Raw genomic sequence first — 27,755 nt, 5'->3', positions numbered from 1 at the left:
GGTGGACTCTGTGCTCGTCGTGGGACATCTCGGCCCTGCGGGGTGTCCTGCAACTAGAAACTGATTTTACAAGTGCATCGGAGGCTTGCCCTGAGCCCAGTGTCCACATCCACGTCCACCCTGGGCCGGGGATTGCTGGGGATACATTTTTGTGGCACAGAGAGAAACCCCAGGGTGACATGGGAGGGAGCTGCTGCCAGGCACCAGGACTTGGTGGAGGGAAGCCCCCAGGCAGGTTATTCTTCGGTTCCAGGTCGGCAGCCGGTTCAGCCCCTGCCAGGCTTGTCTGCTCCCGCCCAGCCCACAGCCCCACAGTCCCAAGCAAAGTTTTCCCTGAGACATTTTCTAACATTTGTTGGACAAAACAAACGTGAGATTTCCAGGTTCTGAGCCTTGCACCACTCTGGAGACTGAAGGCCATGTTCGAGGCACTGTCGATCCAAGTAGGGGACCCCTTATCCTCCCATTGGCTGTGAGTCTCCAATGCCCATTGGGCTGTCTGTCTGGCCTTGGAAGAAAACTCTACCCCACAAATAGGAGGTTTCAGAGCTGCACTGTTGGTTGTTTGAGGCAGAGTTTGGGCTGGGCACCTGAGATTGTCTGGAGACCCACAGTGGCTTCCTGCCATCGGTGAGGCTGCTTTCTGCCTCCAAGCCTTCCCTGCAGCCCTCCGTCAGCCCTTCTCTTTCTCCCAGGGGTAGCGTTCTGACAACCCACACCCAGCGGGGTGGCGTCCCTTTGGCGGGCAGCCGTTTCCCTCGTCTCACTGATGTTGTCAGTGGCTATTCTCCCTCCTGTGGGTGACACACAAGGACCACAGTGATTCTTCCTGAGCTCGCTGGGTTTGAGACCATACTGCAAAGGGCTGTGCCACCACCTGTCTGTCTCTGTCTGTCCCTGGGGTGTGTGCACACCCATGTCTCTGCCCCTTTGGGGGGGGTGTGGGTGTCACCTTTGTATAGGTCTTAGTTTTAGTTTCTTGGGCTGTCTCCTTCCTTCTACAATAGTTCTTCTTTCTTCATTAATTCCTCTACCCTAGCAAAGGATAGGTCCTTTGTTATGGCAAAGATCTCAAGACGAAGTGCCTTAAGACATCAGAATGTTTTCTCTCTGTTCTGGAGGCCTAAGTCTGAAATCAAGGTTTGCTGGCAGAGTCGATTCCTTCCAAAGGCTCTGTCAGAGCTTCAGGCATTGCCGATGACCCTCCATATCCGTGGTGCTCTGTGGCTGTCGTGGCCTCACTCCAGTCTCTGCTCTTCCTTCCCTCTAGGTCTGTGTCTAAAATTCCCTGTTCCTATAAGGACACTGTCATTGGATTAGGGCCCTCTGTAATCAACTTCTCTTAACGTCATTACGTCTGTGGTGACCCTATTTCCAAATGAAATGACACTCATGGGTCCCGGGGGTGTGGATGGCAGAACGTGTGGTTGGGGACACAGTTCACCCCACCATACTCTCAGTTTCTCCAAAGGTACAGACACTCCTAGGTGCTTTTCTTCACCTCGCTCCTTGTTTTCCTCATTTTCTCTGACTCATCTTCCTGACGCTGCCCCTGGTCTTCTGCAGCTGGTTGCATGTACCACACTGCAGCTCAGTGGGAAAGCCTGAGTAGCATGGCCTCCATTCCACGCCCGCGATGGATTTATTAACCTGAAAATATTTTCCCCTGGGAGGAGCAGCAGCTTTATGTCCTTCCTGCAGCTCTCAGGATTTCCATTCCACGTGCTGTTCCAGGAAATTTGTTTCATCTCCCACTAATCAAAGCTCCATGACCTCATGACCTCTAATTACATAAAGTTTTCTTGATCTTCCCAGACTGATCAGTGTAACCCAGTAAAAGCCTAAGTAATTTGACCAAGTTGGTGAATACTTGAATGATCGGCTGGGATTTAAAAATCACTGGTCTGATTGCCACTGTGAGGCAGAGCAGCGTTCCCTGGTGATGGGATTCCTCTGTTACTTTGCTTTTGGGTTGTTTTAACGCTTGGACTCAGCTCCCTGTCCAGAGATTTGTGGTGCACAGAGAGCTGGCCTGGGCACTGGGGAGATGAGCCTGTATCATCAGTTTCTAAAGTTGTGCCACTGTTAAGTTAGGAAGGGGAACTTTTTTGGTTCAATTAAAAGGAAGACTTTTGTTCTCTGTAATGCTATGGAGTGTGAGTGCTGCCCAAATCCGAGTGAGCCAAAACCTCAGTCGGCCATGCCTGGCTCCTCTTGGCCTGGCATATTGTTTCTGGAGAGGTTTGGGGCAGCTGCAAAAGAATGTTTTTGTGAGCTGGAGGAGAGCTTAGAAAATGGTTAGTACAAACCCTGTACTTTGCACATAGTGGAAATGAAGCCAAGAGAGGCTAAATGACTGGCTATAAATTAAACAGCAAGGGAAAAAGGAATATTACGCTTAATCTCTAGAGAGCTTTCTTTCCCGCTTTCATGTTTCGCCCCTAGAGAATCGATGACGTTGAAAATGGTGGACCAGACTCATTTGGCAGCCCTTCCATGTAAATTACGTGTAAGTGCTCAATAAAATACTAGTAAGAGATGCGAATGCTTATACGAACGTGCAAGAGAGATGGAGAAATGCCCAGGAGCCAGGAATGGAAAGGAAGCAGAATTATAAGTAACAGCCCTGGGCTGCCGCAGCAGAGGCCACTTGAGGTAGCCCACTACGTTTGCAGCCTTGGAGAACAGCCCGATTTTCCTAGGTCCTCAAGAGGAGTTTCTCTGAGACCAAGGGCCAGATTCTGAAAGCATCATGAAGTTGTGACATGAGCTCACCAACAGCGAAAAGTGGTGTCACCATATGGCCATGGCACACATGTGGACATGTCTGTGTGCCACAGAGCGGAGAGAGCACCAAGACGTGGACACACCAGATCCTCCTGGGCTTTAATGTCAGAGTAGGCTCTGGAACATAAATGCAACACTGGAGAATCTGCAGGGGTAACGAAACCCCAATGGAGAGTAAATGAAATAAGCAACCTAAAGCTACTGATTTCACTTGGAATTGGAATGTATTGTTTCCTTTAATCAGGAGAAATGAGGGGTTAGGAGAAAAACCTAGCTTGGTTTTTGGAAAATAAAGGAATTTACATTTCTTGCACCCTAATATAAGGCCTATGAAGTATCATCCCTGCTATAGAAACAATTCTGCTAGGCCCAGTTTCATCAAGAGCCTTGGGTTTCAACACCAAGCCAGGAGGGAACCCATGGGCTCCACAGAACTGAAACTTCATTGACAAGCTTCCCGGTGAAGCTAGGAGACCTGCGAGCTGCAGTCTTGGGGAAGAGGGATGAGCACGCTGCCACGGGTCAGCCCCGGGAGATGAGATGAGAGATTGCCTCCACCCTGGCTCCAGATGGGAAACACAGAAGGCTCTGCCATGAGAAATCAACGGGGACCAGCACCTCTGGAAGCCAGATTTATATTACCAGAATGTTGTAGGAAATTCCAAGCCAAAAAGTTAAGATAAAACTTGGCACTGCCTGTCAAAGGAACCCAGTCCTCAAGGGATTCCCTCAGAAAAACCAGCTTTACAACAAAAAAAATTACACAGCACACATGGCGAGGCCCAAGATGAGTGACAAGCTAGTAAACAATGAAGCCAGAAGTATTAAAGACAAAGGAGGAAACAGAAACCACAGAGAAGAAAAAGCAGTGGAGGATTTGAAAAGGAACGAAACAGACCTTCTAGAAAAGAAGAATATAGTCTGCGAAATGAGAAACTTGATGGCTGTGTTACAGTGTAGATGGTCATACCTACAAAAAGGATAAGGAGTATTAAAAATAGGTAAAGAAAGAAAAGCAGCATATATCTAGAAGGATATTTAATATTTTATGAAATACTGATAGAGATTTTATAGAATTGATGGAAAGCACAAATCTTCAGATTTGAGGAAGGGCACCAAGACCTGAGGAGGCTGAAATAAAAATAAATTTGCTATTAGTAATAGACGATTTGGAACGGCAAAGACGAAGGAAAAATACTGAGAATAGCCTAAGCAGGGGAAAGTTCAGAATCCTTGCAAAGGAACAAGAACTGCAGGACTTCCAACAGTCACCATAAAAGCCAGAGGCCAGCAGTGCCTCAAATTCTGTACCCAGCTAAACTATTATTCAAGTGTGAAAGTAACAGATGTTTTTAGACCAAGACTAACAGTGTTTATAGCCTTAGTCCTTTACTCAAAGAATGAATGTCATTCGGGATGAGCTCAGTTGAACTTAAGAGGAAGGAGTGAGATGCAAGAAGTGTTGGCGAGGAAGGAAGTTGGTGAACAAGTTGGTAGATCTCAAAACGCTCTGATGGTAAAAATAATAATTGGAGATTTAAAATCAGAGTGTATCTAAGCACCAGGAAGCAGTTCAATTGTGCGTGTGTGTGTGCATGTGTGTGTGTTAAGTAATTATAGCTCATAGCATTTAAAGTCGTTTGTATTTGGGGGACTTTGCTAAATTAAGCATGCCTATAAAAAGTAGTTAAGCTAGCTACTTATGTACAACTTTCAAATAGGCAAAGGGAAAAAATGGAGAATTAAAAAATCCAGTAAAAGACAGGAAAGAAAAAAATAAAAGGCAAATGAAAACATTCAAAATAAAACTCATCAGTTAAGAACACAGACTCAAATTAAAATGTAAAATTATATGCCACTTACAAGAGTTATGTCTCATACAGAATCATAAAAAATGATGAAGATACTAAAAAGATAAAAGTTAGGGCTATGTTAACCACAGGTACCCTGAGGATGGCTATAATAATATCAGATAAAATGATCTTTTAGACAGAAACGTTGCTTAGTGATATGTGAACCAAATGGTGTTATAAAACTGAAGTTGGGAATGCACCCAGCCACATCGTTTCCCATATATCTTTACAACTTGGCAGAATTACTAAAAGCTCTTTGACAAATGCAAAGTCCTTGAATCTGGTAGATAAGCATATGAACAACAAAACCCATAAGCTTAATCAAATGGGCACTTTAAAAAAAAAACTCTGCCTTGAACGTAAAGCATATGTGGACCATCTTTAGGACGCTGACTCTGTGGAGCATATCTCATTGGCTTCAAAGAATTGTCATCACATAGATCATGTTCTGTGACAACAGCGCCATTAAAGCACACTTTAAATAACTCATAGCTAAAAGAAACATGTCATAAGATAAATTACAAAATATGTGGGTCTGACTAATGATGTGAAGATGAATTTATTGGACGGCTAAAGAAGTGGAAGGGAAAATTTTACACAATGCATACATAGAAAAGGAAAAAAATAGAAAATGACTTAACTGCGGAAGTTGGAAAAAGCAACAGAATAGAGAGATGAACAGACAGTTACAGAAGGGTGCCCCAATGACGAGAAATATTCCAAAGGATGTGGAAGCTCACGAGGAATTCATAAGACATGAGCTAAAACAGTAGCGCAGATCTATTTTATGTTCATCAGATTGGCAAATATTTTACAGCCCCCAAACACCAAATTCCGGCACAGTTGTAGGGAAGCACTTTAACTCAGATATTGTTAGTGAGGTACAGATTGCTGCAAGCACTTTTGAGACTCAGATCAATTAAAGATTTCAAGACTGTATGACTGCACATCCAGATGGATACTTTTATTTTAGGTTCAGGGGTACATGTACAGGTTTGTGACATGGGTAAATTGTGTGTCATGGGAGTTTAGTGTACAGAGTATTTTGTCACCCAGTTAATTAGCATAGTACCCAACAGGTAGTTTTGAGTCCTCACCCCCTCCTACCTTCAGTCCTCCAGTAGGCCCTGGTGTCTGTTGTCCCCTTCTTTATGTCCATGTGCACTCATTGTTTTAATCCCACTTAAAAGTGAGAACATGAGGTATTTGAGGTTTTGTTTCTGTGTTAATCTGCTTAGGGTAATGACCTCCAGCTACATCTGTGTTGCTGTAGAGGTTATGATTTTTTTTTAAATGGCTGCTGTATTCCATGGGGACTTGGTACCACATTTTCTTTATCCAGTCATGTGTGTACTTATGAGAGACCCTTGTATATGCACAAGACAAGACATGTATATAGGTGGTCATTAAATACTATAATGGCAAGAATGTGGAAACAGCTTACTGTCCTTCAACTGGGAAATGGATAAGGAAATTGTGTGGTTTTTTGTTTTTTTTTTTTGTATAATGGACTATTCTGTTACACAGTAATTAAAATAAATGGCACACATCAGCATAGATGGATGAAATGAAGCAACTAACAAATATGACCTTTCAGAGAAAATTTCTAAAAACATAAAATAATACAAATATGCATTAGAATGATGCTTACAAGTTCCCTGGAGAAGAAGAAACAAGAGTAGGTTTTGGTTGCATTCTAGACTTTTTTTTTTTTTCAAGTGTTCTAAGGAAAATATGGGAAAATTAATGTCAAATCTTGATGTTTTATTCATGGTTATCATTTGATATATGTGTTTTTCTGTATGTTTATAGCATTTTAGCATTTAAAATTTTTAAATCAAAAAGAATGTTGAACAAAAGAATTAGGCAAAAAGATATGGGAGGTGGCTCACGCTTGTAATCCCAGCACTTCGGGTGGCCGAGGTGGGCGGATCACAAGGTCAAGAGATCGAGACCATCCTGCCCAACATGGTGAAACACCGTCTCTACTAAAAATACAAAAATTAGCCAGGCATGGTGGCACGCGCCTGTGGTCCCAGCTACTCGGGAGGCTGAGGCAGAAGAATCACATGAACCCAGGAGGTGGAGGTTGCAGTGAGCTGAGATTGTGCCACTGCATTCCAGCCTGGTGACAGAGCAAGACTCCATCTCAAAAAAAAAAAAAAAAAAAAGATGGGAGGTATGAATTTTGAAAGCAAAAACATTACGTTATTGTTATTTGAAGATGATATCTGTGTAGAAAATCCAAGGCAATCAACTGAGAAACTGTTATAACTATAATAGCCAAGTAAAGTGGCAAGATCTTTACAAGATCTGGTTAATAATTGAGATGAGAGGATCATTCTGGTGGCTTATCTGGGTAGGCCCAGTGTAACCACAGAGGTCCTTAGGAAACAGGGACTGGAAGACTGGATTCAGCAGTGGATGTCACAATGGAAGCACAGGTTGGAGTGATGCAATGAGGAGCCACTGGCCAAGGAAAGAGGGGGGTACCTAATGTTACCGAAACACTAGGGTTTGTTCTAGGTCCTGCTGCTCACCACGCAGAAAGCCAATCACTGAGACAACGATTATTGTCCAGGAAGAAGCCTTTAATCCAGTGATGCAGCTGAGGAGATGGGAGCTCAGCCTTAAATCCATCTCCCTGACTGACTAAAATGAGGGCTTTACATAGCAGGGAAGAAATGTAGCTATGTGTGGGAAAACAGGAACATGGAAGTGGTAAGGAAGCAATCATGATGATTGAGGGGTCCTGGTGTCTTATTGTCTGGATGTGATGTCATGATCTGGTGAGTTTCAATTATTTGATACCTTTTTGAGAGGTCCTTTCCCGAGGAAGGGTCAATTTCTATGTTTATCCAAAAGAACTGCCTATGGCAGGGGTCCTCAACCTCCTGGCTGTGGACTGGTACCGGTCCGTGGCCTGTTAGGAACTGGGCTACACAGCAGGAGGTGAGCAGTGAGTGAGTGAGTGAAGCTTCATCTGTATTTACAGCTACTCCCCACCAGTCACATCACTGCCTGATCGCCGCCTCCTGTCAGATCAGCAGTGGCTCTGGATTCTCATAGGAGCACAAACCGTACTGGGAACTGTGCACCTGAGGGATCTAGGTCATGTGCTGCTTATGAGAGTCTAATGCCTGATGATCTGTCACTGTCTCCCATCACTCTAGTTGCAGGAAAACAAGCTCAGGGCTCCCACCGATTCTACATATTACGGTGAGTTGTCTAATTATCTCATTGTATATTACAATATAGTAATAATATAAACAAAGTGCACGATAAATGTAATGCACTTGAATCATCCCCAAACCATTGTCCCTACCTCAGGCCATGGAAAAATTGTCTTCCATGAAACTGATCACTGGTGCTAAAAAAGGCCAGAGACCACTGATCTATGGGACTGTTGGGTCAGTTTCACTGGCAACTGGGCAAGGTTTGAGGAAAGCGATTCTCACACAGAGCCTCCGGAAGGAAGGCAGCCATGGCACGAGGAAGTGAGGACTTCCGACTCCCATAACTGTAAGGTGAAAGACGTGTGTTGCTTTATGCCACTGTTTGTGGTTACTTGTCACAGCAGCCGTAGGACGTTAGTACGCTGTATAGAAGGTTGCTGTCTAATAGTTTTCCTACAAACAAAGTCATTTAGACAGAAACAATAGAAAGAAAACCTATTTACATTGGTAAGAAACATTAGCGAGTAGCTAGAAATCTACCTAAAAATAAATGTGAAGATCTATCTGAAGAAAATTATAAAGCTTTTCTGAATACTTGAGAAGGTCTGAAATAGATATGGAGACCATGCTTTGTCAGTATCGTCAAGTGGGTAGTTCTATGCAAATTATGCAGATTATTGAGTAGAGTCCTACTTTTAAAATGGAAATTTGCTAGGATGATTTTAAAATTTAGAAGAGTGAAACAGCCATGAGATTGAGAGTATGGCCCTCGAAATGTAACAGCTGTTTTTCTCAATGTCTAAATGTACTTGAGTCATCGTAATTTAACAATTGTGATGCTGCCGGAACAAGTGATTAGTGGGGAGGGGAAGGCAAGGTTCGAAGTGAATAGAGCTTATTTTAGATATGTAGCCCGGGAACACCTTCCGTGGAGGCGACATTTTAGCAGGTGTGATCCATGAGAGACAGCAACTCTGAGGGGTGGCCTTAACCAACTGAACAACAAGGAACCAGCTTGCTGTGCTTTGGGGAGAGAAAGGGACTCCCCAAACTCCTAGTTGGGGAGAAGCGTGGGGAGGATAGAGAAAATTTGGAAGCATTGATACTGCAGATATAGTCTAGTTTTTCTGCATTATCTGTCTTTCTGATTTCTTTCTGTGTTCTGGAAAATCTTACCAGACAAGAAACCCAAGCGGCTCTCAGGGGATCGGAGGAACACACTTTATTACGCCGGCGGGCCCAGAAGGGTTCACACCCAGAAGTCTGGACCGTGGCTAAGAAAAGTACACAGTTTTTATAGGTGAAGGGGCAGGGGAAGTAACTCAGGACTTTAGACAATGAGGCAGTTTCTCTTAAGGTTTTCCAGTTAGGAAGCAGTAAGCTGAGGTACAGGGGCAGAAAGAGGCAGTCACTAACAAGAGTAGGGTCGGTTTCAAAAACAGGGATGGCGGCCGGGCGCGGTGGCTCAAGCCTGTAATCCCAGCACTTTGGGAGGCTGAGGCGGGTGGATCATGAGGCCAACAGATCGAGACCATCCTGGTCAACATGGTGAAACCCCGTCTCTACTAAAAATACAAAAAATTAGCTGGGCATGGTGGCGCGTGCCTGTAATCCCAGCTACTTGGGAGGCTGAGGCAGGAGAATTGCCTGAACCCAGGAGGCGGACGTTGCGGTGAGCTGAGATCAGGCCATTGCACTCCAGCCTGGCTAACAAGAATGAAACTCCGTCTCAAAAAAAAAAAAAAAACAAACAAAACAAAAAAAAAACAAACAAAAAAACAAAAACAGGGATGGCTGCTGACAACGTGCTGACAAAATCCTGGGCAAAATTTCCACTTCATCTGAAGGCTCAGTTTTACTCACCTACTTGGGGAGACAGCCGTAAGTTACCAGATTATCTAATGATGGCGTATGATTCCAGTCCTGCTGAGCTTCCTATAGAACGTGAAGGTGGCTGCCTCCAGGCCTGGGCCGGAACATAGTGCCGTCCGTGAGACTCTGCCCTGGTCCCCTCCTACCTGGGCAGGGCTTTATATGCCATTCCATCAGCACCTTCCCAGATATAACTGCTGGCTATTTAGCAATATTCTTTTCAATGCTAGTCTGGCCAGAACACAGTGAAATGATATGTTGGGATGGGCGGCCCAGATTATATCAGAGCCACCACTTCACATCGTCACAGCAGATTAGATACTGCATTCAACAAAGAAACAAAGATGTAGGGTCCAGTGGACAGGCACATTGGGAATGCAGATTCCCCATGCTGTGTCTGTGTGGTTGAGTTCATGAAGACCCTATATGCAGAACTATACCCTGCCTGATTGAGCCTTTCTTTTTAAGGAGTTTGCATAAGCATTTTCGTGACCTTCCAGCCTAATGTTGTCAATAAGAATGACCTTCTGTAACTTAATTCAGTGCATGGAGAAGGGTTGGTTAGGAGAGTATCCAGGTAGAACCTAATGATGTTAATAATTATTGTAAGTGGTGGTCTCTGCTCATTAATGACTACTCTGCAGACAGGTGCATTTCCACTGTCCCCATGAATGAAGACTATCTCCTCATCTTAAATCCACACCTGGCTTCCCCCACCTCTCCATCACCTCTACCTCCCCAGATACTGGTGGATCCTACAACACTTCTTACCCTTAGGGCCCACTAGAAATACTGTAATTTTCCAGTTAAATCTGTAACAACAGATACCTGCCATCTTTCAACTTTATTTGAAAAGAAAGAATCAAGGCCAACCAGAAATGAGCCAAAAAATCCAGAATGTGAATATATCTCTTTTGAAGTCATTTTCAGGTTGCTCTGTTGTTTTAGCTTTGTTTGATGTAAGTTCATCTCTTTGATTGAATTGTAGTTGGCATGTTCCTCTTAAAAGATGGAGTAGTCCTCTGGCCCCCCGACCACACCGCGTGTGCATGCATACACGTACGTGTGCACCACACAAACACCACACATGCGTACTCACACACACCCCTCCTCCTTTGTCCCGTTCACTTTCCCTTCTTCTCTGTAGCCTTGCATTGCCCTTGAGCTCCTGGCTGTGACTGTACTGGGCTTCCCACATATCAGGGCAGTCCAGCTGCTATCTTAGGAGCAGCCCACTGACCCCCCCATTCTGGGTGCCCTCCGGTGTGTGAGCGTGGGACTGCTTCTGCCTGTTCTCGACCTGGGCGCAGCAGGACAAGGCCTTCACCTCCCCTCAGCATCGTACCTTCCGTTCTATTCACAGGACAGTGGTTAGCTTGGTTTGGAGATGTCCACGTTTTGTTACTTATCTTCTTTTTATATTTTACGTCTGTGGCTTTGTGCTTAATGATGCGGTAGGTGGGGAGGAGGGACTTTCTGAGCGTGGATTTACATCGTTTTGACCAGCCCAGGTTAGATGTAGTGTTTGGAAAGAGAAGCACGGTTGATCCTCATTTGTATCTGTGAGTTCACGTAATACCTAAAATCTCTTTGTAACCCCCACATAGATGCTCGTGGTGCTTTTGTGGTCTTTCACAGACACACCCAAGGCAGTAAAATATTGTGTCCCAGCTGGGGTTGAACAAGGCGATGCTCGGCTTCCCGGTTTCTGCTCTCCTCCTGTGAACATGTATCCTTTTCTTGGCCTATTTAGTGCCACGTTTCTCGCATATTTGGGCTTTTTGTTGGTGATTTTACTGTTTGTGATGGTCCCGGGGCAGATTGCTGAAATGGTCTGGTGTTCCCAAGTGCAAGAAGGCTGCGACATGCCTCATGGAGAAAATAGTGTGTGTGAGAGAAGCTTCATTCAGGCGTGAGTTATGAGGCTGCTGGCCGTGGGTTCAGTGCGAAGGAATCAACAGCACACGTTGAATATGGTGTCTTTAAACAAAACACACATAAACCAAGGTTATGTACTGGTTGGTTGATGAAAATAAGACAAGAGGCTCGCAGGACTTTGACTCTGTGTTTCCCATAGGAGCAGTGACTCAGTCTTCACGAATTCAGTGTTCCCCGTAGCATGCTAGAAGATAAGGACCGCAGATAACAAGAGCCTATTTTATGTAGGTGACAGAAAATTGAAACCTTCTCTTGGAGGAGTTCATAATGGAGCCTCTGGGTAGCCCTTCCTTCAGCCCTCACTGAAGCTTGCTCTTTTGTGACCCGTCTCCTTGGCAGGTTACTTTCTGAATTTTCTGGAACCAGTAAACAATATCACCATTGTCCAAGGCCAGACAGCAATTCTGCACTGCAAGGTGGCGGGAAACCCACCCCCCAACGTGCGGTGGCTGAAGAACGACGCCCCGGTGGTGCAGGAGCCGCGGCGGATCATCATCCGGAAGACAGAATACGGCTCGCGACTGCGAATCCAAGACCTGGACACCACGGACACTGGCTACTACCAGTGCGTGGCCACCAACGGGATGAAGACCATTACTGCCACCGGCGTCCTGTTTGTGCGGCTGGGTGAGTGGGACAGTGAAGTTGTGTGGGTTGGTAGATAGGAAGGTTCCCAGCCACTGAGCAAGAGGGCCGGTTGCTATTTGAAACTGAACACAGGAGTCAGCACGAGGGGAGAGCATTGAAACCATTCCCTAGGGCCTTCCCCGTGTGTCCCAGGGCCCAGCTTGACCTGTTACCATTTACTGGTAATAAAAGAAAACAGGGCTGGTTGTGGTGGCTCATGCCTGTAATCCCAGCACTTGGGGATGCCAAGGTGAGTGGATCACTCGAGTTTAAGACCAGCCTGGCCAACATGGCGAAACCTCGTTTCTACTGAAAATACAAAAATTAGCTGGGCGTGGTGGTGGGCACGTAGCTGGTGTAGTCCCAGCTACTCGGGAGGCTGAGGCAGGAGAATCACTTGAACCCAGGAGGTGGAGGTTACAGTGAGCCGAGATCGCGCCATTGCGTTCCAGCCTGGGTGACAAAAGTAAAACTCTGTCTCAAAAACAAACAAAAAACAAAAAGAAAATAGACGCAAATAGAATGGGGTATAGACCTGGAGCCCAGAAGACAATCCCAGGCGTGCACCGGGAGCCAAGGTGTTTAGCAGGAAGGTCGTGTGTTAGGAGGTCAGGTGTCCCTGGGAGGGCGGCCACCCTGCAGGATGGCCGGGCGGGGCCCGAGGCTGGCCTGGCTGGGGTGGGGAGAGAGCTGAGTGCAATGACCATTCTGAATCTCTGTGCTCGTCACACGTGGTGAAGGAGTTAAGTGGCAGGAAGGAATGTGTCCTCTTCATCCCAGCTGTGAAAACCTCCCAGGAAGCCCATGCCATGCTATTACAAGTAGTAAAACAGATTTTGTGTGTAAAGACTAGATGAGAAGAGAGACAGTAAGGACGGCAACAACTCCAAAACCAAAAATAGCTGCAGTGACAAAGCACCCTTCCCTTGCGTGTGGTTTCCAGCCTCAAGCGGAAATCATGAGCGGAGCCTGAGGCCGGAGGACAGCTGCCCACCAGTGAGCCCACTGGCTTCAGCCTGTTTGCCACTGGCCTGATCTGAAGAAGGTTGTTTTCCAAATCATGGAGTATGAATAACTTGTCTTTCTGTTTCCTCTTTTTAGGTCCAACGCACAGCCCAAATCATAACTTTCAGTAAGTATCTGCTTTCCCCAAACCACGTTCTGATGCTCTGAGGGTTTTCCTTATGTAAGAATCCAGGCTGTAAATCCTGCCAGCTTATATCTTTGCAGAATTTGCTAGAAGTTGGCTGGACTTCACACAGGGACGGCCACGTGCTTGTTCAGGGTTGGGAAACTTGCATTTTCCATGTTCCTTGTACAGAAAAAATGTCATAAAAACAAAAATGGTTAATTTCTTTCTGTGATCATGACCTTCTGCAGGGCAACTAAGAGGAGTATAAGCATAGAGGCCAGGTTTCCTGGGCACCGGGAAGGATCCTGGCTCATTAAGACACTGGGAAACAGAGACATAATTCGCTCTGAAATCCCAGCACCACCAGATGCAGTTAATACATTTGTGTCCCTGAGCCTCGGGCCACCCTGTGATAGTGGATGTGAGTCTCAACCCCACCTTGCAGATGAGGAGATTGAGGCTCACAGCCAGCCTCACGTTCCTTTGTGAGCTGCTGACAGCAGTGGCCTTGAACTCGGGCCTCTGGTTTCCTGTCACAGGGTTGTTCCACTGTGGCCGGGCTGTCTTGGGAGAGTCCCCTCTGAACTGCAGACGTTCCCCCATCGTGTACCTGAAGGAGCGCTCATTCCATTGCCTGTGTCTGAGATGAGCAGTGACTATCCAGGCCTCCTGCATTTCTTACTCAGATGTAATTGGAGAGCAGTGCTTCACTTTTCAGATGGTCTGAGCAATAGCATGAACACTATGTGTTTGCTAAAGTGTGCAGTGTTGGCTGACTTCTGTTTCCCTGGGCCTTGTACCCATTGTCCGCCCATGATGTGCTACAATGCCATGATGGGAGGCTAGGCAGGGCGGCGACCTGTCTCAGCAGACATCAGCAGCTTGCCTGCAGTTTTTTTTTTTTTTTTTAAATACATGGTCTGGCTCTTTCACTGAGACTGGAGTGCAGTGGCATGATCACAGCTTACTGCAGCCTTGCACTCCTGGGTTCAAGCCATCCTTCCACTTCAGCCTCCCAAGTAGCTGGGACTTTAGGCGTGTGCCACCACACACCCAAGTAACTTTTTCTTATTTTTTGTAGAGATAAGGTCTCACTATGCTGTCCAGACTGGTCACAGACTCTTGCCTCGAGCAGTCTTCCTGCTTTGCCCTCCAGAATCGCTGGGATTGTAGGTGTGCACCACCACACCTGGCCTTTAAGGGAAGATATGTGGGAAGATTCTGTGCTAAGCAGTAGTGATGGAGCATTTTTCCTTAATAATCCTTCAGACACAGAGTAAGGAAAGAAGAAATTGCATCATGAGCACAATTACGGGGCTTTGGTAAAGACATATAAGTCATTTCAAAAGTTCAATTATTATTTTCTGTTATTTTATATTTATGTATTTTATTTTAGTTATTTTATTTTTTGAGATAGAGTCTCACTCTGTCACCTAGGCTGGACTGCAGTGGTACAATCTCCACTCACTGCAACCTCGGCCTGCCAGGTTCGGGCAATTCTCGTGTCTGAGCCTCCCAAGTAGCTGGAATTCCAGGTGCACACCACCACACCTGGCTAATGTTTGTATTTTTAGTAGAGACGGGGTTTCGCCATGTTGGTCAGGCTGGTCTTGAACTCCCGACCTCAAGTGATCCATCCACCTTGGCCTCCCGCCTCCCTTGTCATGAGGGTAAGTCATCTGGGGAGTTTCTAGGCACTCAGTACATATGTAAATTGACCTAAAGAAGTACATCTTAAGAGAACAATCAACTTGAAAAAAGATTTAAAAGAATGTAAATTACTCAGTATTACTGAGGCAATGAATAAATACGCTTACCTATACACTGTTGGTGAGAAATTTCTGGAGTGCTATTTGACAATAAACATAAAAATGTTTTAAAAAAGAAATACCTCTTATCACTTTTATGTATGTTTTTACATACATAAAAGTTAACCGTATTCATGGAGATCTTTCCATCTCAGTGTATTTGAAGTTTCCAGATGCTCTCTTTCCCTGTCTCTGGACTCATGTGCAGAGCAGGTGCCTATTCCACAGTGATGGACATTTCCATTAGGAAAGCCTCATCCCGGCCACTTGCGCCACCTCATCTCCCTGCCCTGACCCCGAGACCTGTGGCTGGGTTTCTCTAGGAGAGATTCTGAAGAGGAAACCCTGCAGGTGCATCCCCTTTTTGTAACTGATACTGCCAAGTGGTCATTCATAGGTTACTTTCCCAACACAACCTCTAAGGACCCATTTCTCCTTATCTTCCATAAGATGACTTCCAAACTTGTTAACTTCCGCCACCCTGAAGGATGACAAAAGAATAAATGACCTGCTTTGTTCTCCATTTCCCCGGTTACTAGTGAGGCTGAGCGTGTGGACACACGTGGCTTGGTGTTCTCCATTTCCCTGGTTACTAGTGAGGCTGAGCGTGTGGACACATGTGGCTTGGTGTTCTCCATTTCCCTGGTTACTAGTGAGGCTGAGCGTGTGGACACACGTGGCTTGGTGTTCTCCATTTCCCTGGTTACTAGTGAGGCTGAGCGTGTGGACACACGTGGCTTGGCACTCACATCTCTTTGTCAAGTGCCAGTTAATATTCTTTGTTCATTTTCCCTTTACATTGTTTCTTAATGAATTTTAATAATTCCTTATGTCTTATTTCTTGGTCATATAGAAATTAAACTTTTACAAATGAATAATTTGTTTTTCATGTTGTATCTTGTTAAAGAAATGTCCTAATTTCCTTGAAAAGTTCTGATGGTATTTTGATTGGAATTACAATGAATTTTTAGGTCAGTTTGGTGAGAATTAATATCTAAATTGAATTTTCTTATCAAGGAATACTTTCCTTTGTGTTTCAAGGTGTTTTTTTTTATTTCTTAACATTTTATCATGAAAAATTTGAAACATACAGAACAGTTGAAGGAATTTTATAATGGTCACTCATATACTCACCAGCCAGATGCTAGCGTTTACATTTTACTGTGCTGGCTTTATCACTTACCGTTCCATCCGTCCTCCATCTGTTTATCAGTCCATCTTATGTTTTGTTCATTTCATTGAGTTGCAGATACTTGTACATTTACCCTGAAATACTTCAGCATGTATATCATTAATGAGAGTTCAGTGTCTGGGTGTGATTCTTGCTGCTGCTGGTTCTTCAGTTCCAATTTGCATACCAATGAAATGCACACGTCTTAAGTATAGCACTAATAAGGTCCAACAAATGCATAAATCTCTGCAGTCCAAACACCCTATCCAGGTACAGGTCATCTGTCACACCTGCAGGTTCAGCCGTTCAACTTCCTGGTCACCTCCCTTCTACCTCAGGCACCCATGTTCTGATTTGTTAAATAATGGACTAGTTTTTCCTGTTATTAAACATCACAGAAATGACACCCTTCAGCATATAGCCACTTAAGCCTGGTGTCCTTTTAGCACAATGCTTTTGAGATTCATCTGTGTTGTACACATATCAGTAGGCTGCTGCTGTTTATTGCTGAATGATATTTGACTATATGAACATACTAGTTGGTTTATCCATTCTCCTGTTGTTGGACACCTAAGCAGATTCCAGGCTTAACTAGTATGACTAAAGTTCCTTGTATAGGAATACCCTATGCAAGCTTTTTTATGGACATGTATTTTGTTTCTGTTAGTGTTACCTAGGTGTGGAATTGCTGGAATATAGGGCGTGTGTGTGTTTAATTTTATGAGGCATTCCTGGGCCTTTTCCTAAACTCTTTTTACCTCCATTCACAGTGTAGGAGACTTGTGATCCCTCCACATGTTTCCCAACATTGGTGTGGTCAGCCTTTTTAAGTGTAGTTATTCTGGTGTATGTAGTGATTCAAGTAATCTTTTATATCATTCCAGCCTCCTGGAAAAGTAATTTTTACTAGTCATTTTAAACTTTTCAAATAAGTGTATTTAAAGCTACAAAGTTTCCTCTGGATACCCTCTCCCCCCTTCCACCATGCATGTAGGCTTTTGCTGGTTGATACTGTTTTCTAATTTTTGTTGCACTGTTATTAGTGAATATGGGCTGTTTATATTTTTACTCTTGATAATGTATTGAGATTTTTCTTTGTGACCAGTTTGATACGGTCAGTTTTTGTGAATCTTGCCTGTTGTTTCAAAAATAAGTTTGCTTTGATTGTAGCTGCACATTTCTTGACTTAAAAAGTATCTATTTTTTTGTCCACATGGGTACCAGATATCTGAAGATTTGTGAAAGTCACCCACACCCATTGTGGATTTGCCAGTTTCTATTAGTTCTCTGTTTTTAATATGTTGTGTGTGTGTCCTTAAATGCATACAGGTTTAAGGTTATATAGGTTTTTGTGAGTTTTTTTTTTATAGTCCTTTTTAATGCTTTTTGGCTTGAATTCAGTTTTGCCTAACGATAGTAGAGTTACACATGCTTTTTAAATTTGCATTTGCCAGGAACCTTTTTTATGATTCCTGTCCCACTCTTGATTTTTTCTCCTTTTTGTGTTCTGTTTTATGTAGGACTCTTGTAAATGATGTAAAACTAGACTTTTTTGGGAGGTTGATGTGGAGGCCTTTCCAGTCTGAAAGTCCATGTTAATACATGTAGGTTAAGTTCATTTTAACTAATATACAGTATTCCATTCTGTGAGTCAGTGCCACTGTATTCATGCATTGACTGCTGAGTGAAGGTTAGTTCTTTTTGCTGATAGGGACCCTCTTACAGTGACTGTTCATCCCATGTCTCTTTGTCCCTGTGGGGGAGAGTCCTCCAGGAACAGAGCTCAGGAAGCGGGATTATAGGTGTGCCTCTCCACCTTTCCCAGGAATGGCCAGATTGCCCTCTATGATGGCCAAATCATTCATAGCCTCACCTGCAACACATGAGTTATTTCCCCATGTTTTCTGGCACATGGTACGATCAGAACTTAAAATGTTGCCAGCATCTTAGGTGTCATGTAGTAATTTTACATGACATTTCACTGGCAAATAGTGAGGTCGAACATCATTTTGTCAGTTTAAAAGCCATTGCATTGTCTATGTGTACACAGCCTATCCTCATTATTTGCATATTCCATATTTGCAAATTTGCTTATTCACTAAACTTCATGTCCTCACAATCAACACTCATAGTGTTTTCACGGTCATTCCAGGACATACACAGAGTAGAGAAAATCCTGAGCTCCCTGACACGTTTCCAGCTGAGGGCGAACAAACAACACTGCCTTCTTGTTCTAGTTCTCATATCCTCTCTGTCTACGTAGTGTCACGTTTTTATCACTTTGCTGCTTTCTGATGGTGATTCTGCTGTTGTAAATGGCTCCCAGGCATCGTGCGGAAGTACTCTCTTATGTCCCAAGTGCAGGGAGCTGTGATGTGCCTTACACGTATGTTACAGTCTGTGTGTTTTCCACCAATCAATAATATACATGAAATAAGATGTCTTTAACCAAAAATGTACGTAAAACAAGGTATGTATTGATTGGTTGAAGCAAACATTGTAACCAGAGGCTCTCAGAAAATTAACTGTATTTTCCCTGGGAACAGTGGCTCAATATTCACTAATTTAGTGTTTGTCATGACATTATGGAAAATAACGATGACAGACAACTAAAATAGAGTGGCTTTGCCCATGTTTCTGTTAGAATATGTGTTTTTCTTGCTTTATAAGAGTTTCAAAATAATTTCTAGATACATGCCTTTACATAGTTATTACTCCACGTAGACTTTATTTTTTTGCTGGCATAAGCTATTACCTGTTCTACTGTGACATTTTTCTCTACAGATGGCCTAGAGTCTTGGCATCATCTGATGAATGACCTCATCTGTAATTATTAAATTTAGTGTTACCCCTGTCCTATGTGAAATTTCTATAGATGTGGGTCTGCTTATAGGCTGTCTTGTCTCTATAGCTTCTGTTCCTGGACCAATCCCACAGTGTTCTAATAGTACAGCTTTGTTGCATATCTTGTCATATGTAGGGAAAGATGCCCCCCTTTACTGCTATGGACTGAATTGTGTCTCCCCAAAATTCATGTGGTGACAGGGCCTATACTGGAGACAGGGCTTTTAAAAAGGTGATTAAGGTTAAATAAGCTCATAAGGGTGAAGCCCTGGTCCGGGAGGACTGGTGTCTTTATATAAGAGGAAGAGACACAGAGATCTCAGGTGCCATCTGGAAGGCAGGAGGAGAAAAAAAAAACCCCACCAGGAGCCTAATTGGCTGACACCTTGATCTTGGACTTCCAGCCTCCAAAAGTGTGTGAAAATACATTTCTGTTGTTTAAGCCACGCTGTCTATGGTGTTAGTTATGGCAGCCTGACCCCCCTTATTACCATGCCATTTTTCTAAGTTATCTTTACGGCTATTCGCCTTTTACTCTTCCTTGTGAATTTTATGTCTTTGTATGGAATTGAATAGAAGTTTGTTTGATTAGGAAAGAACTGACAACCGCTGTTTCTACTTTGTAGTTTAACGTTTAAGTTTTCCATACCCCCCCTTTTATTTTTTATTTTTTGGAGATGAGGTCTCACTCTGTCACCCAGGTTGGAGTGCTGTGGCATGATCTTGGCTCACTGCAACCTCCACCTCCCAGGTTCAAGCAATTTTCTGCCTCAGCCTCCTGAGTAGCTGGGATCATAGGCTCCTGCCACCACACCCAGCTAATTTTTGTATTTTTAGTAGAGACCGGGTTTCACCATGTGGGTCAGCCTGGTCTCAAACTCCTGATCTCAGGTGATCTACCTGCCTCGGCCTCCCAAAGTGCTGGGGTTACAGATATGAGCCACCATGCCCGGCCTCTGTGCCCTTTGCATATACAGTTGTGTAATTTTTTTCCATGATGACCCGGCACGCCTTTCTTAAGTATGTTTCCAGGTGGTTCATTGATTCTGCTAATGCTACTGATATCTTTCTGTCCCAAATTTTCTTTTTTTTTTTTTTGAGACAGAGTCTCGCTCTGTCACCAGGTGCCAGGCTAGAGTGCAGTGGCCCCATCTGGGCTCACTGCAGCCTCCACCTCCTGGGTTCAAGCAATTCTCCTGCCTCAGCCTCCCACCAAATTTTCTTTTTAAATTGTGTGCTGGTGGTGGTAGAGAAAGGCATTACATTTTAGATATAAATCTTATACCCACAACTTTGTTGAAATTTTTCATTTCATTAGTTTTTCCTGCAGTATCTTTTGGATTTTTTCATATGGGAGAATTAAAGTTTTCCACAAATAATAAGAGTTATGGTTTTCATTTTTCTATTCCCACCTTTATATATTCAATAAAAATTGTCTATATTCCAGTGTACAACACTATGTTTTGATATATGTATACTCTGTGGAGTGGCTAAATCAAGTTAATGGGCGTATGCCTCACTTGACACACTCATCATTTTCTTGTAGTGAGAACACTCAACGTCTACTCTCTTTAGCAATTTTCAAATATATAACACGTTATTATTCTCTATAGGCATCATGTTGTAAAACTGATTTCTTGGCTTTAGTCCTCTTTCTAACTGACGTTTTGTATCCTTTGACCAACACTTCCCTATTTCTGCAGTCCCAGGCTCTGGCAACCACCACTGTGCTTTCTGGCAGAGAGCTTTTCCGCATCAGGACTTTTTTTTTTTTTTTTTTTTTTTTGAGACTGAATCTCACTCTGTCGCCAGGCTGGAGTTTAGTGGCACAATCTTGGCTCACTACAACCTCCACCTCCTAGGTTCAAGCTATTCTCCTGCCTCAGCCTCCCAAGTAGCTTGTATTACAGGCACCTGCCACTACACCCAGCAATAGGGACAGGGTTTCACCATATTGGCCAGGGTGGTCTTGAACTGCTGACCTCATGATCTGCCCGCTTTGGCCTCCCAAAGTGCTGGGATTACAGTCATGAGCCACTGCGCCCAGCCGAGGACATTCTTTGACCTTACAGTGTGTGGTAACAGCCCACTGGCCCTCATCTTTCTGCGGCCATGAGTTTCTTTTCCCATTGACTGTGACTGTGTTTCAGTAGCCTGAGTCTTCCCCTGCACCTCCATATTGATGTGCTTGCAGTATCTCTGGACCGTAACCAAACGAAGGCAGAAAGAGAGAATCAGTGAGCTTAAAACAATAATCCACAGGGTCTCTGATTCTTTTACTAGATGACCAGTTTATCCTATCAGTGACACCTCTTTTGGGACACTTCCATAGAAAATGCACAACAGTTTACGTTCTTTCATTGTTGGTCAAGAGGTGTGCCCTGTCTGTATAAATGGAGAGTTGAACATTGAACAGTGGTGTCTCCTTGGCTTAGCCCTGCGTGCAGCATGACAGCAGGACGTGCTGCCATTGAGTCTTAGCCATGAACTCTGATGCTTGCTAACTCAGGCCTTCCACTCATGGCTCTTCCTTGGGTGCTGATCTGGCCCATACACATGCGTGGGTGTGTGGGACTGAAGTTTGTGCAAGTTGAGGGAGGTGGCAGTGGATATCCTTGAAGGTTAAGGGATTTTCCACCATAAGACATTGCTTTCCCTTCTATCCCTGTTAAGAGGAGGGCGTGTATATGGAGAACAAAGCTGGAAAAAAAGGCGGCGTCTCCACAGATGGACTTCCAGGGCCAGGGTTCTATCCAAGCTGACTCAGCAGAGGTGTTGGTCATGCTTGGGGATTAATGCTAGGCTGCCTGTCTGATATTCATATGTGGGTTTTGTTTTTCCTGCTCTGCTGAAAAGTGATACATTTTGATGAATTTTAGGCCCATACACAGGTCCTGGTTTGAGGGGGACGGAGGTGGTAGGGTAGGGGATGCCCCCTTTTTGAAGCCAGAGCACCAGAGCCCTTGGCTGGCCTGTGTTGCTGTCCTGGACCCACCCCATGCCCTGCAGGTATGTGCATGCATATTGTGCTTCACACACACACACACACACACACACACACACACACACACACACAGCTCAAGGAAAGTGTGCTGCTCTTTTGAATAATTAAAAGTTACATTAATTATTGGCCTCTGGGAAATCATCTTCCTGGGGCCATGGCCCTTTTATTTTCTTATGGTAACAAGCATCAGTTAATTCCAAGGCTTCACCCATTCTCCACCCAGATGCTTGTGACCTGGGACTCCTCATTTCCAAGTCTGACTTCTCTCCCCAGTTTCAGCCCCACATGTTCACCCACATAATGAGCCTCTCCAAGCGGATGATTTGAAGGCAACTCTCACTGAGTGCGTCTACATGAATTCAGCCAGCTGCCAGCCCAAACTCCCTCCATTGCTATTTTGTGGGAATTTTCATAAGTCTAGTTCAGAGTTTATCCTAATTACAGGAAAACAGTAAGGTGCCAAATAAGAAGCCAATAATTAAAAATGACTTCAGCAGAAACTAAGCCAGGCTAGGCATGGTGGTTCACTCCTGTAATCCCAGCACTTCGGGAAGCCAAGGCAGGCAGATCACTTGAGGTCAAAAGATGGAGACCAGCCTGGCCAACTTGGTGAAACCCCCTCTCTACTGAAAATACAAAAATTAGCCAGGTGTAGTGCCATGTGCCTGTAATCCCAGCTACTAGGGAGGCTGATGCGGGAGAATTGCTTCAACTTGGGAGGTGGAAGTTTCAATGAGCCGAGATCACACCATTGCACTCTAGCCTGGGCGACAGTGAGACTCCATGAAAAAAAAGGAAGAGAGGGAGGAAGGGATGGAGGGAGCGAGAAAGGGAGGGAGGGAAGAAGGAAGGAAGGAAGGAAAGAGGGAAGGAGGGAAGAAAGGAAGGAGGGAGGGAGGGAGAAAGGAAGGAAGGAGGGAGGGAGGGAGGAAGGAAGGAGGGAAGGAAGGAAGGATTCTTCCTCCAGTGAGGATGGATGGTAAGGAAGATGTGGCAAAAACTTCCACTTGATTCACCTGAACACGCCCAACACCAGTGTTTGATGTCATAAAATCCGAGTCAGCAGAACTTCAGAAATGGTGGCTTTTGCCACGGCCACCTCTGAGGCCAGGATGACATAAGGCAGCCAGAGGCAGAGAAGACAGTGGCTCCGGGTGGAAGGAAAGAAGTTCTATTTTCTAGAAAATACAACTTTCCAGGAAGGAAGGAAGGAAGACAGGGAGGGAGGGAGGGAGGGTGTGTCTGTTTTCTAGGAAATACAGCTTTCCCTAAATCCCATAGTATAGAACCAGGATAAAAGCTAGAAACTGAATTCATTTTAAGGTTATGTGATACAAGCAGTAGGTGACTAAATAGATAATCATCAGTAAGGTAATTAGGGAATATATACACACATCTAAATGCAGGCTCCAGGCCGGGCGAGGTGGCTCATGCCTGTGATCCCAGCACTTCGGGAGGCCAAGGCAGGTGGATCACCTGATGTCGGGAGTTCAAGACCAGCCTGGCCAACATGGTGAAATCCCGTCTCTACCAAAAACACAAAAATTAACTGAGTGTGGTGGCAGGCACCTATAATCTCTGCTACTTGGGAGACTGAGGCAGGAGAATTGCTTGAACCCAGGAGGTGGAAGTTGCAGTGAGCCAAGAGCACGCCATTGCACTCCAAACTGAGCAACGAGTGAAACTCCATCTCAAAAAAATATAAATAATAAATAATAAATTAGACCATATGGCAACACAGGATGTTTGTATTTCAGCAATAATGAAAATGTGCACACTCTGATGTGCACTCGCACATGTAATGTCGCTTTAAGTCATTTCGTTTCCACCTGAGCCCATGGATTCCTGGGGCTGGCTCTTATGCCATATTATGCACAGTGAGAGCCTTTTACCGACTGACTTAAGGGTTTTCCAAGGAAATAGCAACCTTCCAAGGGGGAACGTGTTTGTCTTACCTGGGAGGGACCAGCCGTCTGAACAGTGTAGGAGAGAATAGCATTTACTTCCCAGAAACTGGCACCCTCAGGGCTGCTGCCTTCTCTGCCTCTGGCCGCCTTATGTGATCCTGGCTTTAGAGGTGGCCGTGGCAAAAGCCAGTATTTCCAAGGTTCTGCTGACTCGGGTTTTTATAACGTCAAACGTTGGTGTTGGGCGTGTTCAGGTGAATCAAGTGGACGTTTTGCCACATCTAATATGTTATCAGTATAGTCAGATATTCAGAGTATTTCATTTTGGAAGCAGAGAGTAATAAATATACAGCATCTCTTTCTCAAGGAAATCGTTCCGTTAACAAATTTCGGCTGGGCACGGTGGCTCACGCCTGTAATCCCAGCACTTTGAGAGGCCAAGGCAGGTGGATCACTTGAGGTCAGGAGTTCAAGACCAGCCAGGCCAACATAGTGAAACCTCATCTCTACTAAAAATAAAAAATTAGCAGGGCATGGTGATGCATGCCTGTAATCCCAGTTACTTGGAAGGCTGAGGCATTACGATCGCTTGAACCTGGGAGGTAGAGGTTGCAGTGAGCCAAGATTGTGCCACTGCACTCCAGCCTGGGAAAGACTCTGTATCTCAGAAAAAAAAAAAAAAAAAAAAAAAAAAAGAAAAATATGTTAAGGACATCACAAGAGTGTGATTATGGGTGTGAGCCACCACACCTGGCCTTTATCATATATTTCTGATGTTGCCGTTAGATATTTGTATCATTGTTTTAAATCTTTTTGTCTCTTCGCTTCAGTTTGGAAATCTCCGATTCATCTGTCTTAAAGTCCATAGGTTTTTTCTTCTGCTGTGTCTAATCTGTGAATACAGTCATGCATCATGTAACAATGGAGATAGGTTATGAGAAATGCATTAGCGATTTTCTCATTGTAGGGACATCATAGTGTGCACTTACATAAACCCAGATGATTTTGCCTGCTGCACACCTGGGCTATGTGGTACAGCCTGTTGCTCCTAGGCGACAAACTTGTACAGCATATGACTATACTGAATACTGTAGACAAGGGTGACATAATGGTAGTGTTTGTGTATCTAAACACAGTAAAGGTACAGTCAAAATATGGTATAAAAATTAAGAAATGGTACACCTATATAGGACACTTACCACAAATGGAGCTTGCAGGACTGGAAGTTGCTCTGGGTGAGTCAGTGAGTGAGCTGGGAGTGAATGTGAAGGCCTAGGGCATGACTGCACGCTGCCGTGGACTGTGTAAACACTGTACATTTGGGCTACAGTGAGTTTATTAAAAATTGAGTTTGGCTGGGCGTAGTGGCTCAAGCCTGTCATCCCTACACTTTGGGAGTTCAAGGCGGGTGGATCACTTGAGGTCAGGAGACCAGTCTGGCCAATGTGGTGAAATACCATCTCTGCTAAAAATACAAAAATTAGTCAGGTGTGGTGGCACCAATCCCAGCTACTCAGGAGGCCAAGGCAGAAGAATTGCTTGAACCCAGGAGGCGGAGGTTGCAGTGAGCCCAGATCACGCCACTGCACTCCCAGCCTGGGTGACAGAGTGAGACTCCATCTCAACAACAACAACAAATTGAGTAATTGCACTACAGTGTTATGACAGCTCTGATGTCACTAGGCGATGGGAATTTTTCAGCTCCATTATAATCTTAGGGGGCCGCCATTGTGTATCAAATGTTTTGATGTAATCAAAAACATCGTTACGTGGTGCATGGCTGTGCCATCCAATGAATCTTTTATTGTAGACTCTGATGTTTCAGTTCTAGGCTTCCCATTTAGTTCTTCTTTTACAGTTTCCATCCTTCCCGAAATACCTCACATCTTCACTACACCTTCTTCTGTTCTGTGTTTCCCACATTTATTACTTTAAAGCCCTGTGATACGATTTGGCTGTGTCCACACCAAAATCTCAACTGGAATTGTATTGCCCAGAATTTTTCCCACGTGTTGCAGGAGGGACCCGGGGGAGGTAATTGAGTCGGTCTTTCCTGTACTAGTCTCATGATAGTGCATAAGTCTCACGAGATCTGATGGGTTTATCAGGGTTTCTGCTTTTGCTTCTTCCCCATTTTCCTCTTGCCGCTGCCATGTAAGAAGTGCCTTTCGCCTCCCACCATGATTCTGAGGCCTCCCCAGCCATGTGGAACTGTTACGTTCTATTAAACCTCTTTTTCTTCCCAGTCTCACGTGTGTCTTTATCAGCAGTGTGAAAACAGCCGAATGCACCCTGCTCTGCTGATTTTAACATCTGGGTTATCTTTAGGTTTGCTTCTCTTGAACACAGGTTATATTTTCCTGTTTCTTTGCATGTCTGGTAATTTTATTGTATAAAGGGCACCATGGTTTGTACTCTAGGTTTTGCACTCAGAGTGAAGAGTATTGAGTTTTGACATAGCCACACATTAGATGACCGTCAGAGCGCCTAATGCTTAGGGATTTTTTGCTTTGTGAATGTGGCTGGCTTGCTCTGTCTCCTGGTGAGCCACAGGCTGAGCTTCCTCTGCTTCACCCAGACAGACAGCCCGTTTATGACAGTCAGCCTCTCTCATAGTAAGATAAATGATGATGAGAATAGGTTACCACTTTGTAACAAAACAGTTGTTTGGGGAAAAATGTTGATATGTAGCTAATTTGAATTTTGACTTGGATTCCTTTTCAGCCTCAAAAAGCCTTAGTTTCCTTTAAAGCTCTTTGATTATTAATACCCATGCAATTTTATTCTCAGCATGTATCATGTAGGGGAAGGCGTGGATCCACTCCTCCATCTTCCCAGCCTTGGCGGAGGAGCACCTCCCATCACAGTCTGCTGGCCGCTGCCTCTGTTTCCCCCCATCTCCTACCTCTCTCCCCAGGGTTGTCATTATTTAGTGCCCTCTGTCCTCCTCGAGTCACTTCTTGGTGTAGAAGTTTCTTCTTCCTCCCTGTCTCATGAGGCCTTGGAGCAGTGCCTGGCAGCATGAGGGGCAGGGGTTTCCACACTGCATTTCTGAAATGTGGATGCTCCGCCAGCGAGTGAGCGTGTCTACTGCACTTACATTGCTGAAGGAATTTTATAGCTGCCAAATTCTGTCTCAGCCCTTTCCTTGCTTTCCCAGGGATCCACTTAAGAGACTTTCTGCAGCTCTGTTCCTCTTCCAAGGTCCCAAAATGTGCCAGATAAAGATAAAATATAATTGTTTGAAAATAGAAAGCAACTCCCACTTGTTTTCTCGAAGAGTTCAAAAGCAAGGATGGCGTTTTCCAAGTACTTCTCTCTGGCTTTTTGGACATTGTTCAGATTGAAAGCCTGCTTTGGTGTGGGAGCTGTGGGCGGAGTGTGATGGCAGGAGCCCCCCCTCAGCACACCCTTGCCATCTTCCTTACACCCCCTTGCCCTCTCTGTCCTGTAGCCAGGGAGAACCCTGCAACAGGGGGAGCAGCCTTCTCTTCCTTGGCTCTTGCAAGGTAGGAAAGAAATTGCTCACACCTGTGGGGTCACCCCAAGGGGCAGAGCCAAATCTCATAGCTTAGGCATAGCTGACATTAATTTGATCAGGCATGTCTTCATGAGTTTTCTGGCAGAGTGGACAAG

The 27,755-nt window shown here is 44.6% G+C and overlaps 1 protein-coding gene across 3 annotated transcripts in view; it reads left to right on the top strand.

Annotated features, from left to right (window-relative positions):
* ROR2 (receptor tyrosine kinase like orphan receptor 2) overlaps positions 1–27,755 on the top strand; it is a 231,321-nt gene that overhangs the window by 185,936 nt on the left and 17,630 nt on the right. For all 3 annotated transcript variants that reach the window (XR_004263555.1, XM_032260461.1, XM_032260462.1), the window contains exons 3-4: positions 11,966–12,253; positions 13,355–13,385. Coding sequence is in view for 2 of the 3 variants with exons in the window: in XM_032260461.1 (XP_032116352.1) it covers positions 11,966–12,253; positions 13,355–13,385 (319 nt within the window). In the remaining variant the exon portion in view is untranslated. The remainder of the gene's footprint in view (positions 1–11,965; positions 12,254–13,354; positions 13,386–27,755) is intronic.

Source organism: Sapajus apella, unplaced genomic scaffold, assembly GCF_009761245.1.
Source record: "Sapajus apella isolate SASKATOON/1434 unplaced genomic scaffold, GSC_monkey_1.0 scaffold118, whole genome shotgun sequence".
NCBI classification, from domain to species: domain Eukaryota; kingdom Metazoa; phylum Chordata; class Mammalia; order Primates; family Cebidae; genus Sapajus; species Sapajus apella.
Note: the sequence above shows the minus strand (reverse complement) of the source record. Positions and strands in the feature narration are given on the sequence as shown.